Source organism: Peromyscus californicus, unplaced genomic scaffold (assembly GCF_007827085.1).
Source record: "Peromyscus californicus insignis strain IS unplaced genomic scaffold, ASM782708v3 Scaffold_10__1_contigs__length_136768540, whole genome shotgun sequence".
In the NCBI taxonomy this organism is placed as follows: Eukaryota; Metazoa; Chordata; class Mammalia; order Rodentia; family Cricetidae; genus Peromyscus; species Peromyscus californicus.
Genome location: NW_026294391.1, coordinates 91,265,923 through 91,287,116, shown reverse-complemented (window position 1 = coordinate 91,287,116; position 21,194 = coordinate 91,265,923). Strand labels below are relative to the sequence as shown.

At 35.8% G+C, this 21,194-nt stretch overlaps 1 protein-coding gene across 2 annotated transcripts in view; it reads right to left on the bottom strand.

Annotated features, from left to right (window-relative positions):
- Window positions 1-1,629: 1,629 nt before the first annotated feature.
- Window positions 1,630-21,194, bottom strand: part of Col4a5 (collagen type IV alpha 5 chain) — a 200,462-nt gene continuing 180,897 nt past the window's right edge. For both annotated transcript variants that reach the window (XM_052737125.1, XM_052737134.1), the window contains exons 42-51: window positions 16,395-16,528; window positions 15,492-15,564; window positions 15,098-15,169; window positions 11,369-11,497; window positions 11,005-11,103; window positions 8,773-8,985; window positions 7,126-7,303; window positions 5,130-5,244; window positions 4,553-4,725; window positions 1,630-3,028 (exon numbers count right to left, since the gene is read on the bottom strand). In XM_052737125.1, the coding sequence (XP_052593085.1) occupies window positions 2,947-3,028; window positions 4,553-4,725; window positions 5,130-5,244; window positions 7,126-7,303; window positions 8,773-8,985; window positions 11,005-11,103; window positions 11,369-11,497; window positions 15,098-15,169; window positions 15,492-15,564; window positions 16,395-16,528 (1,268 nt within the window). In that variant the 3' untranslated portion in view covers window positions 1,630-2,946. The remainder of the gene's footprint in view (window positions 3,029-4,552; window positions 4,726-5,129; window positions 5,245-7,125; window positions 7,304-8,772; window positions 8,986-11,004; window positions 11,104-11,368; window positions 11,498-15,097; window positions 15,170-15,491; window positions 15,565-16,394; window positions 16,529-21,194) is intronic.

Genomic DNA, 21,194 nt, shown 5'->3' with positions numbered 1-21,194 from the left:
TTAGGGGTGAACATGGCCAAATAGCCCAGCTTGAGAAAAGAGATTCTCTGCTCACTAAAGCCAACTGAAGTCTTGGCCAAACAAAAGTGGTTTCTTTACTTGTGTGTTGAGAGGCTAAGGAAGTGCTGTTAGAGCCAACTCCTAATTAAGCTAAGAATGAAACCTTTGACATTGAAGATGTCTTTTCAATTTGGATGCAGATACTGAGAAACTGTGTCATCCCTTATAATTACTTTCTACTGGTTTTGATTTTTATGACAATGAAGAAACACATGAAGCTTAAAACATGGGCTAAGAGTTTATACAAACTCATTGCCATCTTCAACAATGGGCTCAACAAGTCTTTACAAATGCTGGTACATTCTTATAGGCAACAGTGCCATCTTGTGTTAATTTCTGTATAACCTGGTAATGGCGTGGAGTGGCCCGTAAGTTTTTAATTAACCATGCTAATTGATGCAAAGAACCTCATTGGTAGCATAAGAATTGGAAAGTCATTTTCAAATTTCACTGGAAGGGAAAAACACTATGGAAGCACCAACAGTCCAATACAAACTGTCCAATAAAGACTCTGTTGGAAGCAATGAGTACTACATCAACATGGCAGATCAAGCCAACCTAAGAAAAGCAGACACACTTATAATCTCTGTCTGTCTGTCTCTGTCATCTATCTAGTCTTCCAAAAGTTAGAGGTATCCATGGAACAAGTATTCCATCTAGCAGTAGAATGCTTGGAGTTGCTCCTTATGTAACAGGTGAATAATGAAATAAATTTATTAACTGGTTAAAAAAAACATTTGCCACATAAACATGTTTGGTAGTAAAATGAACTGATTTAGCAGTACAACTGATTCACTGTTGGCCCAAGTGGTAAAACCATGCATTGTGGATGGCTATAATACTCCTCAAAGGTAATTCCTAGAATAGATAGATTCATAACAGTTTTTGAACAATCAGTGTCAGGGGAGGGTCAACAATATCAAAGTGCTTTACTGGGTTGGGTTTGTGTACTCAAACGACACAACAGGGCTGGAGAGAGGTAGAGGCTTTAAGAAACACAAATATTATCTGCACATGCAACAATCTAAAAGTTAAAGGCTCTTGTTTGAAGTGAAATTTCAATCAGGCATATGTGAGTGAGGACTCAAAAATTCACATTTGCTCTTGCAACTCAAGGAGCAACAGTCAGATGTATGCCATGTTAAAAATGATCTGTGGAATGGACAGAGGAGTTCAGCTAGAATTACACATCAGTGTTTTCATGGATTGGTCTACATGAAAAAAAAAAGCTAAAATAGTTATTATTGCTTAGATTCTACAATTTGCCACCATACTTTCTAAGCTTCAGATTGCCCATAGGTTCATATTGGGATTTAAAATTTTAAGAAATTGTTTTGGTTGCTGTATTTTTAGCTGTCACACAAACTTTATTATAAAGGCTTTCAAAGTCCTTTTATTTTTAACAGGTCCTTGGTTGTTTTAGAGAGCTAGATGTGGCTCATTCTTAATTATTAGAAATATTAACTCACTAATTCATTTTAAGCACTATAAATGAATTATTCCACAAAGAGAAACTTGTTCTTTACTATCCATCAATACAACATTGTCAAGAAATTTGCTATCAGCAGAGCATCTTCCAGTAGTTTATTTTTTCCCATGGGAAAAAGTTTCCATTGTTGTATATTTTCTGCCAGCAATCAGAATGATCAGAGATACAGAAACAAATTGCCTGAGAAAGGAACATTTGATGTAGCAATATAAATGAGAATGATTTTACACTTATGCCGAATAGAGAGACAATGAGCCATAATTACAACATATAACTTTAATTAAGTTGATATTGGTGAATTAAAAAACACCCAGTGAGAAGATGACAGTTAAAGAAATAAGATATCCTATGACTATTTGTAATAAAATGTTTAAAATAAAAAGTTTTTAAAAACCCATTAGCTTTCTGTAATTGAAGAGAGAAGACTAACCAAATATTGTCTTCTTACTCAAGTGAGCCCGAAGGAGAGTAATTCTTACATGAGAAGCACCAGGATAATAAGAAACCTTAGTTATTATGGGTAAACTTTGTTTCTCAAAATTGTTGGGAACAAGCAAAAACAAGATACAAATATTTGAAGATGGGGCATCTGATCATGAGTGTCTTGGAAAATGTAGAAAAAAGGATTGCTCCATTGGATATGATAAATTGATATGCAACATTAAACCATTAAAACTCTTATCAAAGTCACTTAAATGGTGTATTTTTCCAAAGTCAGTTAATAACTTGGGGGATAAAAGTCCCAATTAATTTGATTTCAGTAGTAAGTCAATGAAAGGATAAATTCTCCCCCATGTAAAATCTTGGTGTCTATAGTGTAAGCTTTCATACACTTTCGGTAAGGAAGGGTTTATATCAGATCACATCTAAATGACTTGACATTTTGAACGAAGAAGTTGTTTACAGAATATACACATTCTTTACTTACAGAGCAAAATAAGATTAACACCTTTCTATCAAAAACCTGGGGTACAGTAGGATTAGTAGCACCATGAAAAAGAATTCTTCCTTAAACAGCAGTCTTTAATTTGACTCAGTATGATTCTTCCCTTCATTGAATTTTTAATGTGCCATTTTAGTAACTGGGCAAAATATATAAGCTTCTTCATCTTGTAATCCTTGAAGAATGTTATTCTTGACCCCCAAAGTATAGTCCCTTCCCCATTTCTTTCATAAGAAGTAAGACCTTGCTCTGGCACATTGCTGAGGTACATCTGAATCTCTGTGATTACTAGTCAGCATGCTCTCCTTGTCATAGAGTGTAGTAGCACCATTGGTGGCAGCAGTGGTGAAGTTGGGGGAGAGTAAGGGAGACATTGCATTCTGGGAATCACATATAATAATTATATATATATATATAAAATCACATTAAAAAACACAAAAAATTCTTCAGCATATTATGTCCTCTTCATGCATACTTGACACCGGCTAATACGTGTCCTTAAGTCTCCTGCTTTCAGTGTCTCTGACTGAGGTTTACTAGGAAATAAAAAATTAAACAATCAGCTTTGCTCTTCTGATTTCAATTCTATACACTTCTGCTATTTCAATTCTATTACAGGCATGAATTAACATCTAAGACATTCTCTTTCTGGTAAGCAGATTTCCCAGAGACCTAATGATTTATTTTATTTTTAAAACTATCTATGTATTCATCTATCTATCTATTTATCTATCTATCTATCTATCTATCTATCTATCTATCTATCTATCTACCTATCTATCTATCATCTATCTATCTATCTTTATCTATCTGATGTGTGTGTGTGTGTGTGTGTGTGTGTGTGTGTGTGTGTGTGTGTGTGTGTGTGTGTACAAGTATACCTGCCACAGCATGAATGTAAAGGTCAGGACAAATTGTGAAACTGGTCCTCCCCTTCTACTGTGTGGGTCCTAGGGACATAACTTAAGTCATCACACTAGTTGGCAAGTTTCTTAACCTGCTGAATCATCTTATTGGACCTTAATAGTTCACTAATACATTGATTGTCATGGATTCATAGCCATTACTGATCACAAGTACTCAAAAAACTGTTCTGTTGGTGTACATTCACTACATATATAGTGATGAGTTCCAAAAAAGAAATTTTCATTCAAGTTTATCGTATGCTTTCACTCATACCCATACCCTTCCCTTTCTCCTCATTTCCATAGTCCTTTTCCTTACCCCAGACAATCTTGTTTCCACTTAATTTCATTTGTGTGTGTGTGTGTGTGTGTGTGTGTGTGTGTGTATGTGTGTATTTAAAATCCAGGATTCAGAAATGAGATAGAAAATATGGGTAATTGTCTGAGTTTATTTTATTTTGAATATCATGGTTCTTGGTTTCATACATAATTTAATTTTTCATGGCAGAATAAAACTCCACTGTACATCTATACCTCATTTTCTGTATCTTCACATGTATTTCTGGGACTGCTTTCCCCACTATTTTTATCTTCATATATTTGTTTCTCTGCTGTTGTTTTTTGTGATACCTTTCCTAATATTCATAGGATGAGAGAAGTTCAGACAATCGATGAGCAATACATGATAAATATCATATGAAAAGTATCAAGAAGGAAGCAGCACATAAAAATAAAGACAAACTTCAAAAGATTGAGGTAGTCAGAAATATAAACATCATGTGTTATTTTATTCCTTCAAAGACTTGGGATGAAGTCCCTGAAAACATTCTTGGAAAGAGAATTGTGAGGTTGGGATAGACAATACAAATTATAGTTTCAGTCCTTGAAATGGTCTCATTTTAGTAGACCAACTCCTGACTTTTTTTGTTATTGAAAGGGTAATCCTGAGATACCTGTAATCACACTTACCTGACATTAGCAAGTTCTGTTTCTATATTACAAGTTAGGTAGATATGCAGAACAAGCTAAGACTAAAGAAATAAGTCCAACACATTCCTAAAATTTACAAGGGATATCCCACCATTAATAGGTTCTCTCTTTCCTAGTATTATTGAAGAAGGCTCTAGGCTTGAACTAAAGCCATAAGCAACTTACCTGAACATGTCTGACATATCAACAGTGGCCAGCCAAAAGCTATATGAATTGGCATAGTAGTTGCACGTCCCCCGCCCATGACACTCAATGAAGGGAGCTGAACGAAATTCTTCCAAACAGGAACCAGGAGAGGCTAAGGCTTGGCCCGAGCCTTCTGCTCCTGCACTTGTATGCTAAAAAAGATAAGGAAAATATTCCACAACATATATGTGCTGTAATACTTTAGTGATTATTCAATAATATATACCTAACATGGCCACTAATTAGAATGCAATAAAAAGCTAGGACTAAAGGTAAGAGAACAGTATCCACATCAAGAGCAGTCAATAAAAGCAATGAGCATAAATATATAATCTATGTATTATATTATAATATACAGTATATACTTATATATAAATGTATAATACATAAAATGTATTACAGAAAACGTGGGAGGGAGAACACAGTGCTTAGACAGAGGCTATTCAGTATTCAAGCTTATTACTACACAAGTGACTGAGCTGTCTCAAGTTGGGAGAAATAGATATATGATGGAAGGCCAACTGCGATGAGAAAAGCAAGGATGGGTGCTCCATACCATCATGAAGGAATAACCAATCCACAGAGAGTCCCACCCCTGAGGACAATGTGGAATTTGAATAGTCTGGCTGTGAACTGCAATTACCACAGCTGGTGCCTCACATACTGCACATCTGGTAAAGGAAAGGGAGAGAGAATATGACTTACAGAGTGAATATGTAGGAAACAACAATCATTCTTCAGAAGCCTTCATATTATAGAGGCCCTTGACTGTGTCCCCAATGATCAGAAGAGGAGGAAAATGCACTTTGAGGATCATTTTTGCATAAGAACTCTCTTCCCACATGCATAATACACTTATAAGCAAAAATTGCAAGCCTCTTTTCAAGACATTGTAGTATTACAACTATTGCATTTTTATTTTCCATTGTGACATAAACTTGCTACAGACTTGTGTAGTCAATGCTGTAATTGCTGTAGGAGTTTGGCTTACTGTGCCCTACATACTTGCTGTCAAAGTGCCCAACTGGATGTAGACACTTAGTAATGCTATGACTGTGGTAAGAACAATGTCTAGTAAACTGGAAAAGACAAGAAGCAGATATTTTCTCAATCTCCACCCAGTATCCTTCCTCCAAAAGACATTTATTGAATATTTGGCCATATTTGGGTAAGTACAACAGACCCAGAATGGCTGGGGAGGTGCCCAGGAAGTAGGAGAGATGTGGTTGAAAACTATAAAATAAGTAAAAACAGCCATAGAATAAATATTGCTGCATATATATAAATTTTAATAAAGAGCATGAGGGAACATCTTGAAATATGATGGAGGTTGATTTAGCAAAATTTATCTGCATAATACATAATATATTATGGAAACTTTTACTCCATAAATTTGAGACTGAAAAGAAATTCTCCCCTACACATTTGCATGCATTGCTATGCTCCTCCACCCCAACACACGCACAGACTTAGGTAAATATATGACCAAGGGAACTACGAATTTACTAATCAAGCCAAATTAGGTTGCATCTCTGTATTCAAGATCAAGGAAATTGGACTTAGTTACTAGAACCCTGTATCATAATCACAATAAAAGTAGCACTATCCAATATTCTCAAGAGACTGATTTAAGTTACTGTTCAAATGTGGAAAACCCCCAGGAAATCTCTGTTAATGGGACCAGCCTCGATTGGTTACTTTAAGGGAGTGCCAAATCTTAAATATTACTTCAACTCCCAATTTCTGTTTATCATAATAATGTGATGTGTGTCTCTCCCTGTGAGATATAATCCAGCCACATCAGAACAATAGCTATTTAGTATAACAGAACTCTACCCAAGGGCCATCCCTACACAATTCAAGTATACTGATAGTGCCTTAATCTTCCCTAAACTTTATCTTAATATTTTTTGAGGGGTGGTAGTGCTGCTCATTATAATATACCAAATAAATTCCAAGCTATAATTTGGCCGTTAAAGCATTCTCCTATCTGTGCTCAAGATAACTTTCTAATATTTCTTCCTATGGAAACTTTAAATACTAAATTCTTAAGACATTTGTCTATTATCCATTCTCATTTTTCTCCCCTACTATGACTTTCCTTTACAACTACATGTGTATCTAGTTTTTTTCTAATATTTCAAAGACAGATCAGTACAAAACATTTCTTTGAGATACATATTCTCAGATTTCTCCTGTTAGAATTAAACATCCTTTCCTCTATACTTTTGCCAAATGTTTTATCTGATCTTTTGTAGCACTTAGCCTAAGCTGGATATACACCACATTAGTACAAATTTGCACAAATATACACAAATATATTTGCCTAATGACTAGACTGAGTTCTCTTTATATTAAATTGTTTGTCGTAAGACCTGGTCAAAAGTTGATCTCCAAGAAACATAGTTCAAACTAAATACTAGGTTGATATTAAAATCACTCTTGTATATGTAACTTGGGATGAACAGCATTGATTATCCATTTTAGACTCATTTCTTATTAGCTAAACTAAGCTGGAATTGGTAAAAGTCAAAGCTAAACCAGTGCCTCACCGACTAATGAATGGCTGGATGCTTTGGCCCTTTAGGGGTTCCATACTCATTGGCATGGGCTCTGGGGTGGAAAGCCAGTAAGAATAGTCATTTCTTGAAGCAAAGTTACAAACATTGTTAATGTTGCAGAACATGAAAGGCATGGTACTGAATCGACGAAGGCAGCTGCCAGCGGTTCCTAGGAAGAATTGAAAAGAAAAAGATGAAGGAATACATTATGATGTTTAGTTTTTCCTAAAATAATAAAAAACAATGCTTCATAACGAAATTGGTGCATATTCCTTAGATTAAAAAACACAGTTTTTTGAAATCCTAGGATTCACTCATGTTATCATTTATAAAATCAAAACGTATTTTACAATGTATGCAGATTTTTTTGTTATAGATAATTACATATTCCACAGTGTTGTTTTTAAATTGGTTATGGATCCTACAAACAATGGTGTCTATTGCAGAACTTCTATACATTTTTGAGTACACGTAAAAGACATACACCAAAACTTTGCAGACTCTACCAATGTCATATTCCATGCTGCCCTTTTTTCTAAGATATGTTCAGTATGTATCTTGTGTGGGTTAGCAATCTCTTCAAGTATATTAATAATATTAATAACAATGCTAACCAACTACAGACAGGTTTAGAGATAAACCAAAAGTGAAAGAAGGAAAAATTGCAGGAAGAACAAAGAAAAGGATAGTCAAGGTTCAATTGATGTGTAATCTAGACTCCCACTTCAGTGCCCTGAGACATCCCTTATACCTACAAAGTTAGCAAAGCATACCTCTAGGTGTGTCAGCGTTTCCTGATAAAGGAAAGCCCATCTGGAATATGGACGACGCCATCCAATAGGCTGGGGATAAGCACAGGCTTTCATTTCTCTACTTCCTAATCACTATGAAATGAGTATATCTGCTCTTCAATACCCTTCCACCATGGTATTTTGAATCATTAAGGCTAAACAGTGACACTAGCTGACATGGAATGAAACTATGACACTATGGGACAAAATAAATCCTTTATCTGTCTCCCCCTCCCTTTTTTTGGTTTTTCGAGATAGGGTTTCTCTGTACAACCCTGGCTGTTGTGGAACTCACTCTGTAGACCAGGCTGTGTAATGAAGTAGCTGCTATACTGTATAGAGCCCAGGACAACTGCTTCCTTACTCAGCTAAATCAAAGGAAACATGGTCCCTTTGAAGTCATCTTGCTTTAAACCAAAAATGATACCTTGTACTAGCTACAATGATTTTAATTTGAACTTAAAATTGCATAGCCTTGGTGAGGGGGGAGGGGGCTTGGACCTGCCTCAACTGAATGTACCAGGCTCTGCTGACTCCCCATGGGAAACCTTGCCTTGGAGGAGGTGGGAATGGGGGGTGGGTTGGGGGGAAAGCTGGGGGGCAGGAGGAGGGAGAAGAGGGGGATCTATGTTTGGTATGTAAAATGAATAGAACATTTCTTAATAATAAAATAAAAATTTAAAAAAATTATTCATTTAAGGTGACTGTAGTTAGTTGGCCTTGACATGCTCTTCAATTTGAAAGCCCCAAAGAACAGAGTTATGCACTTTGTCTAAGGTCACTCTAGGCCATATTTTAAAAATAAATACAAAATGCATAGAAAGAAATTCAGTGCCAACTGTCTTACCCAAGTCTTGACCGTGGGCTCTTTTATTTCCTTGTACATATAAGAGAGAAAAGCCTTCATAGATATGGACTGTTCCCTGTGGGCATTGTGGTGCATCTGTTGTTTGGCTGTGGCGTGTGATGAGGAATCCATGGGCAACTGAGATGGTTCCAGGGGGACCTGGAGGTCCTTGCAATCCATCTGGTCCTGGGGGACCATCTAATCCACGGGTACCTATTTGTATGAAATCATTAGTGTACAAGGTTAAGTAAGCTCTAAGCCACTATTGTGGCTATTAACAAAGCATAATGACTTAATTTGATTAGTTAATTTATTCAATATTTATATAGTATCAATAAAAGCATTGTCATGTATAATGGGCAGAGAGACAAATGAGATTATTTCCTTTGCCCTCAAAGAGATTGCATTTATTTCCTCCTGGCATTGGCTGAAGACACGAATCACTAAAATTCTAGAAGAATAAAGTTTTAGGTAGGGAGAAGTGATGCCTATGGTATATTATCTATTCTCTTGCTATACTAAGGGAGTTTGAATCTTATGACCAAATTTCAGCCAGCTGTTTTGTTTATCAACAGGAAAAGAAGGGTATGGTTTCTGTAGTTTTTCTAGCTTCAGTGCTGAACCATTTTCCTTTCAATACATCTGGAGAATTGTTCTGAAGGATACTTGCTTAGAAAATAGGTAACATTCTTAAGAAGCCTTCAAAACGCATCATTTTTATCATACCACTGGATCTTCTTTGCATGAACTTATTTAAAAGTTATTATATCTAGGCTGTTAACCACAGTGTGTGCTGATTTTTGCTTTTAGGACACTTCATAGCAATGCCTGAGATAAAAATGTCACTAATTTGTTCATTCTCTGGAAATAGAAAGTTACTGAATTGGCAGTGTTGGCTCTATGAAGGCCCACATGTACCACTACTTTGTATTGTCACCAATGATACTTTTTCCTAACACACATTCTTTGTGTTTATATTACCTTGTTTTATACATATATATGTGTGTGTATGTATATGTACATATATATATATATATATATATAAACTAGAGTTATTAACATATTAACAATCTATTGAGTTTATAATCTTCCTACTTTTTTTGTTGTTGTTTTCAAGACAGGGTTTCTCTGTCTAACTCTAACTGTCCTGGAACTTACTCTGTAGATCCAGGCTGGCCACAAACTCATAGAGATGTTCTTCCCTCTGTTTCCCTAGTGCTGGGATTAAAGGTGTGTACAATCATACTAGTATTTTTTACAAGTTTGATCAAATACTTTTTGGAAGTAGGTTAACTACAGATAGAAATTTAGGGACCTGAGTCTCAGTCCTCAGGAGGCTGAAGTAAGAAGTTTGGCATGAATTCTAGGCAAACCCAGGCTGCATTGTAAAGACTGAGTCAACTATCATTATATAGTGACATATTGAGTCAAAACACAAAACAAGAGGAAGTAAACTTAGTAGATACCAAAGTCAATATTGGTTTTTGTTTGTTTATTTGTTTAAGACAGGGTTTCTTTGTGCAGCTCTGGCTCTCCTGGAACTCATTTTGTAGATCAGGCTGGACTTGAACTCAGAGCTCACTCTGCCTTCTGAGTGCTGGGATTAAAGGTGTGCGTCACCATTGCCCTGATCCGAGGTCAATATTGTAAAGAGCATCTACTAATTACTGACTTAAAAAATCTGTATATTAATATATCTTCTCATCATGAGACTTCACCATGATCTTCAAAGTTCTATGGTGATCATTTAAATTTTTTACCTATATTTACTGCATTTTATGGAAAATTGTCTTCTGTAATATTATAAAATGAAGAAAGACTTAAAAATTGTTCTAAGGTAGTTAAGGGATTTAAATAAACACACTGAAAACTAGCTGAGTAGAGCTGCCTCAATAGTAACCTGCTCAGTACACTCAAGTCCTAGGTTTAAACCCCTGCTACAATAAAATAAAATAAATAAAAATAGTTGAACTAGTAACTATTTTGAGTACCTGGAAGAATATCTTGGATTTCTAGTGCTTTATATACAAGCAAAAGCAAAGCAACATTTTTATGCTTGTCTGGTATAGTACATCTCCTTGGATGTGCCTTCCTATTTTTCCCCAGCTCCGAATGTGACAGCTAGCTCTGCTCTCTCAATAAGAAGTTATCACAATTCCAAGTACAGCCCCACATCCAGAGGTCTTGAAAACACAAACCTCACAACCAGCAGCACTGTTTTAATCATTTTACCTGGCTGTCCTGGCAGACCTGGGTCTCCTTTGCGCCCTCCTGCACCGTCAAAGCCTGGGAGTCCATTACGCCCTGGATCTCCTGGAGGGCCAATTGGACCTACAGGAAAAGAAATGGATGTTTAACACAATCAAGTCTTGTAAATCAGCATGCCCAGAGGAGTTCAAAGAAATATGGTGGGGCCTAAATGATGGTTGCACATGAGATTTTAACATTTTCAAGAAGAGGAGAAGTGAGACCTGTGGTGGACTGGTATTCCATTCCTAGCTGAGACTATTATTGGCAGAGACAAACTTTTAACATGTAAGAAGCAGATTAAGGGGATGTTCTCAAATAGGTCTTAAACAATGATCCACCAAGGTACCTGGTAAGCCTTGAGGGCCTGGAAGTCCTGGTGGACCTTTCAATCCAGGTTGGCCAGGAACCCCTGGAGGACCAGCATCTCCTTTGATTATAATGCTCTGTCCTGAAGGACCAGGTAACCCGGGAGGACCTAAGAAGCAAAGCCACAAATGTGAAGATGACGAAGAGAACTGTCAGAAGAAACAGATGTGAAATTGGTATATGGTCAGAAGATGTATTTGTATGACAAACAAACAAGTGAAAAATATTTAACTGCTGCAACTGCTGCCACATTAAACAGAAGTTTATTTGGGGAAACTGCAATTATTTAATCAAGAAAATCAAAACTAGCCCATGTCAGCCTTCTGGCCTACTTTCCAAGAGTCCTCATCAGCGAGGACACTCCAGACTCACACAGCAACTCCATCCTCCCATGCTGAGAACCCCTGCCCCCCTCATCTCTAGGCAGAAAGCCTAGTTCCAGCTGCCAATTCTGTCCATCTTTGCCAACTCCACCCAACTCTGTTCTCAACTCTTCAGTAAAATGGCACAGATTAACAGACTGGATCAGAAAAGAAGATCCGTCTTTTTCGTTACCTCCAAGAAACACACCTAATGACTAATGATAGATACCATCTTAGAGATGGAAAAAGGTATTATAATAAAATGAGTCTAAAACATAAACATAGTATAGCTATTCTGATATCTAACGAAATAGATTTAAACCCAAAACTAATCAGAAGAGATAAGGAGGAAAACTTTATACTCATTAAAGGAAAAATCCAACAACAAGACATTGCAATCTTAACCATATATGCACTAAACACAGGTTACAAATGGCTAAGAATCATTTTTTAAAAATGATTAACATCTTTAGCCATCAGTTAAATGAAAATTAAAACTACTTTGAGATTCTGTCTTACCCAGTCAGAATGTCTAGAATACAAACAAAATATATACACACACATACAACACACACAAACATATACACATAAACAACCAAAGAACAGAACAAAACAAAAAAAATGACAAATGCTCGCATGGATGTGGGAAAAGAGGAACATTTGTTCACTGATGGTAGGAATACATCCTTGTGCAGTCACTGTGGAAATCAGTGTGGAGGTTCTTCAGAAAGCTAGAAAAATATCTACATATGATCCAGCTTTATCACTCATGAGTATTTAACCAAAGGAGATATCTACTCGTTTATTGCTGCTCTCTTCACAATAGCCAGGAAATGAAGACAGCCTAGATATTAATCAACTGATGAAAGGATAATGAAAATGTGGTATATTTATACAGTGAAATATTATTCAAATATTAAGAAAAATTATAACATGAAACTTGCAAGTAAATGAATGAGGCTGGAAACAATAATTCTGAGTAGTAACCCATAACCAGAAAGGTAAACATCATGTTTTCTCTAATTTGTGGATGTTAGCTTTGAGTTATCAGATAAATGTGATTCATTTGGAATACTCATAGGGGTCAAGAAAGTACTAAGGGACCATGGAGAGGGGATTTCTGAGAAGGAAAGATAGAAAACACTGTTATTAAGAGTTAAATGGGAATGAAAGGAACAGTAAACATTAAGCTAGGGTGGGAAAAGGGAGGGCAAGGTAGAGGAGGGACAATGGGGATGGACAAATACCATTTAAAAACTTTTGAAAACATCATATGGAAACCTAGTATTGAAGAAATTTCCACATACATAAAAAAGTTAAAAGGTAGTTACTCAGTAATAGAGCAACAATACCCTTAGTAGATACCAAAAGGCTAACAAATGAAAAGTCCAGTGCCAGGAATAAGTTACTTCTTTTGAAGTTGTTGGCCAGTGAGGTCCCATAAACCACCCCAGACATTACTGGCTCTTGGTTACCCAGAACTTGATGGTAAGGCCCCATTGATGAAGACACCATAGACTTGAGTCAATGAATTTGCAGAAATCAAACTTAGTACTGACCTGGAAGCTTCAGCCCTACTGGCCAGCTTTCCTACTGTTGGATGGAGTTAGGCATGTTAACAGAGGAGAAAAGTAGCCATAAATCATACCCAGCTGAGAACCTTATTATCTACAATAATGACTGGCCTAGCCAAACATGCCCACTGGTGCAACAGTGTCATAGACATCATGGGGGCAATCAACCACTTTCTCATTGAATTTAAGTGCCACTTCACAAGATGAATCCTATACTGGCACCATTATTGGGCCAGAATCTATGGCTAGACAGGTCATAGGCTCCAGGGGAGAATATACTACTATTATTCTGCTAAATAGACATAGTATTAAACTGACTCTTAATGATTTATCATCATACCCATAGATTAATGCATCACTCAACCTTCATCAGAAGTTCTATTTGCAGTAGATGTTGATCAACACAGTGATACAGAGACCCCAAAGTGACCAAGGCACAGACAACAGGAGACTGGAGAATGCTCAGTCATAAACACAGATACACATTTACACACACACACACACACACACACACACACACACACACACACACACACAAAACACACCTCCACTCCCAACACTCAGGAAGTACTTCCAACATTGTGGAAGAAGAGGGGCAGAAAGAGTTTAAGAGCTAGAGGTGGTAGATGATTACAAGGCAACAATGTCTTCTGGACGCAACAGAGAAGTTGCACATATGAACTCACAGTAGTTGGGATGGCATGCATGAGAACTCTGTAAACTCAAATCCCAGCATGGAGAGGAGAAATAGGCACAAAATCCCACTCCTCACTGAGGAGCTATTGACAATTGTTAGCTGCTGGTAGAGGGTGAATCAGTTTTCTCTAAGAGTGTGGTCCTAAATAAGTTGATCATGTTCCAGTGGAAGGCCATATATCCAAGAATGTTTGGGCAGCACAAATTGGTCTTTTTAAAAATTATTGTTGTGGTTTATTGTTTTTTATTTTTTTATTTTTAATTTTTTATTTATTTTATTTTATTTTATTTTTTGAGACAGGGTTTCTCTGCGTAGTTTTGCACCTTTCCTGGAACTTACTTTGTAGTCCAGGCTGGCCTCAAACTCACAGAGATCCACCTGGCTCTGCCTCCCGAGTGCTGGGATTAAAGGCGTGCGCCACCACCGCCCGGCAGTTTATTGTTTTTTAATGTTGGGTGTGTAGAGAAGGGGCTAGATCTGGGAAGAGGTGAGGGAAAGGAAGTGATTATGATCCAAACATGTCCAAAAGTCTCAAAAAACTAATAAAATATTTTTAAAAATAGTTTAAAAATTAAATATATTTCTTAGGGTTGGTGAGAAAAAAAAAAGAACTTTTGCTCCTCTCTCCAGGGGAAGACAACCCTACTTCCTGACAAGCCCATTCTGATTTTGACATTATTTATAGTACTTTGTTGTGCTTGTTAAGACAGTTACTGAATCAGTCAACAGACACCCTCTTTTGTAGTTTATGAGAAATCTCTACAATCCTATTAGTATAAAACATTTATTTTAATTTAAAAATACACAAATATACATAAGCAACTTCTCCTTATGATCTGATCAATTAAGTATGGTAATGTTAGTATAAAAGTTAATAAAAATTTAAAGCTTTCTTGTTGATATTGAATCTATCTTAAATTTAATAGGTTGGCTATCAATACAACATAACTAAATAAAGAGTTTAAGAAATTAGGAAATTATGTTGATATTTTGGAAAGACAGGATGGGAACTTTCAAAAGTCTTTCATGTTTCTAATAACAGGCACAAATAGCCTTAGGAGAAGAACAATTCTTACCGGGGGGCCCTGTAAGGCCTGGTTCCCCATCGGGGCCAGTTGAGCCTGGTACTCCAATGGGTCCTTTCATTCCTAGAAAGACAATACATAAAACAAAATTGGATGAAAATGCAACAAGACAGCCTTTACATAGGAAAATAAGAAAAAAATTGCTTTTACCAAAGGAGCTTACTATAGTCAGATCTAGTTGAACTTAGGGGGTTGTTAATAATAATAACAACAACAACAACAATGAACGAGAACATGATCTTGGGAGAGAGACGGATGGGATGAGCTGGAGGAAGGTAGTGGGGGTGGATATGATAATAATATATTGAATATATGAAATGTTCAAAGAATAAATAAAAATACTTTGAAAACATAAAGGAAAACCTTAAAACATCCTTTCGAATACCTGGGAATCCTGGAACACCAGGGAGACCAGGATCTCCTTTCATTCCATTGAGACCTGGCCGGCCAGGATTACCCTAAATAAATAAAAATCACTGTTGTTAGAAAAATAACTAGGAAGGGATAGAGAAGAGGAATGAAGATTCAAATATTGCTTTGAGAACTTTTTTTCCAGTTATACTTGAAGGATTCAAATTCTAATCCTGCCTCTCACTACCTTGTAACTTTTAAATATTTAAATCTAGGTAGCTAGAAGAAGAATGATGGTATGGAAAAATAAGTTACTGGAAAAAATGTTAAGGATAATGTTTTCTAATATAAGGAGGTCTTCACAGTTGGAAGACAGCCCAGAAAGTATAGTCTGTCTACCAGGAATCTGCTTGAATGGAATAGTGAAGAAGTATATAATTCTCTGAGTTATTCAAACCAAGATAGAAAACACAGGAGTCACTGTATACATTACTTCCTTTATAGGTGAAGAGAGAGAACTCCGGTGGCTCTTTTCTTTATAGACACAAAGCAAAACCATGTAATGGAACTGAAACGTGACCCTGACTCTAATTTCAACATCTAAACTATTCCCACTCACCATAATCATTTCCCTATGTGTATATTCATCCAAATGCAATGCACTGATGTGTACATGTAAATTTCCTTTTCACGGGTTTGCTTTCACCAAAATCCCTTTACTATAAAACAGCAAAGACACTTTAGTGGGAAGACTAGGAACCCTGCTTTCTATTTTATTTTAGCTTCACCAGTGAGCCACATGATGAGTGATAAAATTCTGCAGTTCAGAATTCCCATTTTGAAAGCTGTCATCCATACTCTTCTATCATCAAATGTCTAATCTCATTTCCTACTGAGAGTCCTCCCATTTCCTACCGAGAGTCCTCCCATTTCCTACCGGGAGTCCTGGTGGTCCTTGATCTCCTTTCAAACCAGGTAAGCCAGGTTGCCCAGGTGGGCCTGGGTTTCCCCTCTCTCCTTTAATACCTCCATTTCCAGGGGGACCACGGGGACCTTCTGAACCTGGTAGACCTTGATAACACACAACAAATGGCCACATTTTAGTACAGTATGTCAGGCTTTTAAAATATCAGTCATCTTTGTGTTAGTTTGTGGGATAAAATACATAGATGCAGACTGAGTAATTTCATAGTGTAAATGTAGTTTTTTTCTGTTATTAATGCTGGCTTGTAGACTCTTCAAGTTTACATTCTTTTTTGGAACAATATCTCATGTATTTCAGATTGTCCGTAAACTCACTATGCAGCCAAGAATGAGCTTGAACTTCTGATCTGTATGTCTCCACCCCCAAGTGCTAGGATTATAGGGATGCACCACCATGTCTAGTCTATGTCATCCTGGGGATTGAAAAGAAGGCTTCATGCATACTAGGCAAGTACTTTACCAACTCAGCACCATCTCTCCAGACCCTTGCATTTATTTTCTACTAAACATAATAAACTCAGATCCAAAGCAACTCTGGATATGATAGTATTTGCTTCTGTAATCCCTGAAAAAGTGTTTGATGTAAATTGAAATGAGACATAACAGACCACTAGTCTCAAACCGCAGTATGCCTCTGTGGGAAGGGAGCTGCTGAAACAAGTTTCCTGGGTCACTCCTGAAGCTTTGGTCCCATCACTAGGGAGGGTGCCCAAGAATATGCATACTAACAAATGCCCATAGTAGGTAAAGAATGACTGCTATAGAGCAATCAGGAGTTCAAGTCATTTCTCCTACTGCAATTAAAATTAAATTACTTAGGAATGAAAAATGTAGCATTTGATTGGGACCTGGGTTTGACTTCTATTATAACAAAAAGTTCAATTACTTTATTCATAAGAAGCTATATTCATTCAGCTTTTATTACTATGCAATTTTTGTAGTGTGGTGGATCAAGAATGTAGCCTTATGTATGCTAGGCAAGCATCTAGCTTCTGAGCAATGACTTACTGAACAATTAAGACACTTAAGCACACTAACTTCAAGTTCATTTTAGTGATGTGTTTGACACATGGAATACGTTTTAAATGTCAGGTGTTTATTGTTTCAGTATAGGACATACAAAATTTATTTCAAAATATTTCCATTTTTTGCTAAGCTTTTAAAAATTTTGTATTACATTTTTTGTACTACATTTTTAATGTATCATTCTAAATAAGGATATCAGTTCTGTTAAGCAACCAGGTGGTTTGATCACTGGACAAGCTTTTTGTAGGAAGGTAGGAAATAAATGCTACATGTCTGTAGAGTGCTTAGTAGCTGAGGCTCAGACTACTTAGTCTTGCGTTAAGAAAATAACTACAGGGCTGGGGAGATGGCTCAGAGGTTGAGAGCACTGATGGCTCTTCCAGAGGACCACATGTCACTTCATAACTGTCTCTAACTCCAGTTCCAGGAGCACACAAGTGGTGTACAGACATACATGCAAGCAAAATGATCATTATACATAAAGTAAAATAAAAAAATATTTTTAAAAATATAAAAACATTTAAAAGAAAATAATTATAAAGCCCTAGCTAAGCTAGCATGCTTATATTTTATCCTGTGGTCTTAATCTTGTAAATTGATTTCAATAAAAAAATATGTAGGGTATGGTTTTAAAAGGAATCATAAGCTATACACATAGGAATTTAGAACAGTGGGCTGGTGTTTACACGAGGCAAAAGGTTTAATTTTTGACATGAGATTAAACTCAAACTTTATTTTCCCTAATTTTTATGACTACAAAGCAAAGGGACTACACTAATGAGACAGAATACCACAGTGATTCAAAAGACTGGATACAGGAATTACAATGCTGGGTTCCAACCCAGCTCCATCAGTGATGAGCTCTTTGACCTTAACAAGATTATTCATCTTTTTGGCTTCAGTTTTTTTCTTCTAAGAAATAAAAACAAAAAATAGCCTTAGCTTTTACCTGATTTTAGGAAAGATTAAATGAAATAGCAGGTAAAAATTACTTAGTTCAGTGCCTATGAAATAGTAGGAACCACAGAATTTTGATGTTTTTATAGTTGTGATTGCTATTACATTATTAGTAGTAAAATCAAAGATAAGAATAGATCTTACAAGATTTTTAATGTTTTAAGAATTTTCAGGTGATTTCATAATGTGGCAGTTATCTGAATATGACAAAAAGGAAGCAAGTTCATGATAAAACAGCAATTAATTTTTTACATTTTACACAATTAGCTTGGCAAGTAGACATCACAATCACAAAAAAATTCCTTTCCAATTGTACAGAAAGGTTTGGGGGTACTTTATACTTAAAAAACAAAACCACAGTTGCTTAGGTCAAATCCACTAGAATGAGGTTTTCTAAATAAACATGGTAATTTGTCCAATTTAGACTAGAAGTCCGGTAGTAAATCAGACTGTTAAGTAAAAACTAAACGAACTCTGAACCAACCTAGTGAAAATGATAATAGAAGATTTAAGATGGGGAAAACTGAATATTTGACTGCCATCTTTCTCTGTTTGGAGTTTTTAGAATATTGCATCATTTGATGAAAAGGCCTAGAATACTGCATCATTTGATGAAAAGGTCTAGAATATTGCATCATTCAATGAAAAGGTCTATAATACTGCATCATTTGATGAAAAGGTCTATAATACTGCATCATTTGATGAAAAGGTCTAGAATATTGCATCATTTGATGAAAAGGTCTAGAATATTGCGTTATTTGATGAAAAGGCCTAGAATACTGCATCATTTGATGAAAAGTTCTAGAATATTTCATCATTCAATGAAAAGGTCTATAATACTGCATCATTTGATGAAAAGGTCTATAATACTGCATCATTTGATGAAAAGGTCTAGAATATTGCGTTATTTGATGAAAAGGCCTAGAATACTGCATCATTTGATGAAAAGGTCTAGAATACTGCATCACTTGATGAAAAGGCACTATTCTGTTCTCAACTAAAATAAAATGCTGGGAATTTTATATCATTTCAACCTGACATTTGTACTGTCTCTAAAAATTAAATTAACAATCTAGTAAGGACATAGCAATTTTATTTTAACTGTATATAATAGCTTCTTTCCTCTATTACTGAAAACATCCTTGAACACACAGCTCAGGGCAATTCTGGGCAAAAACATATTTCAAGAAGAAAAAATCCATATGCAGAAATTAGAAATTATCCAGATGCTTGCTTAAATAAATATCTTGCAGTTTACAATGTGAAGGTATTTGCATGCCTATTTAAAATTCGCCATATATGCATATGAAAGTATCTATTACAATCAATCATATCTCAAAGATCTGATATTATTTCAAACTCAATAGTAAATATGTCATATTACCTTCTCCAAATTGTCAAGACCCAATTGGATAGTATTTAAGGATAACATCATTTTCAATGACTTCTGAATTACAGCGATAAAGTGCATTTCTCTTATCACATTTATAAAGCATTAAAAAAAAGAGACAACTGACCAGTGAAGAGTCTAACCTTGGAAACCTGGGAAGATCAGAGTTCACCAAAGCCCAAAGATCGATGTTAGCAGTGTCAGACATCACACAGTACAAAATAAGATTATGAGTTAGAAGTGGTTCACATTACAGAAAAAGTTAAACAATAATCCCCTTTGTCAGCATTTCTTATACCTACAGCACAATCAATATGCAAACAGACCCACCCAGAAATAGATAGAACTAAATCTTTTTCAAATAGAGCATATTCTAGAGAATAAGCTGTTGGTCATTAATTTAATGGGAGAGGGACTCAATTTACGAGACTATGTTAACATTTCTACTGTGCATTTCTAAAAGTTAAGCTACTCAAAACATTAAAGTTGGTAAGATTGTACCATTTCACCAAAAGCCTTCATTTCCTTTAACAAAGAGGTAACTGTGAATAAATATTTAGGCATATCTTAGTCTCTGCCATCCTTCAATAAAAACATGAAATGAAAATTTATTTGAATGTTCAGAGTGACCCAATATGATAAATAACAGTTAACTTTCAAAACATCATAGGCAAAAATATAGTTATAAAGCTCTCTTGCGACTCAATGGAAAAATAAAAACCAGGGCACACCATTACCAGTTTTACTTTTGTCTTATTCAAATACCTTTTCATAAATTCACATTTTAACTTTTTCCATAATAAATCAGGAGGCCATCTTCTATAAACTAGTATTTGTAATAAGTACTTAAGCATAAAAAGCCATTGAACTTAAAAGCAAATATCTGAATTTTCCAATGATATGAAGACTATTAGTGAAGAGGTGTTTTAAGATATTCTGGCATGCAATATCCCACCCCAAGCCATTTTAAGTATTATAACAACTTAAAAATTATTACTTAATGCACATATTATCTGGCTATTCACCATTTAAAGGAAGATCACTACATAAAAATATTAAAGCCTACAAACAGAATACTCTTTGGTTAGTGTTAATTAACTATAAACACAATTTCCTTTTTCTTAGAGTTCTTGCTATGATTTATAAACATTGGATATTAGAGAGAATAAATTGTGCTAGACCACCGAGTCCCAGGTGTTAAAAGATCTTGGAACTTACTCTTGACTCTGTTATTTAATAACAATATGATTCTGGAGAATTCAATCTCTCTGAATGTAACAAGAACAATGTTACCTATACTGTCCTCCCTTACATGTTTATATAAGGATCAAAGTCAAGTTTTGAAATATAGAACTACTGTCTGACATGTGCAAGATGCTA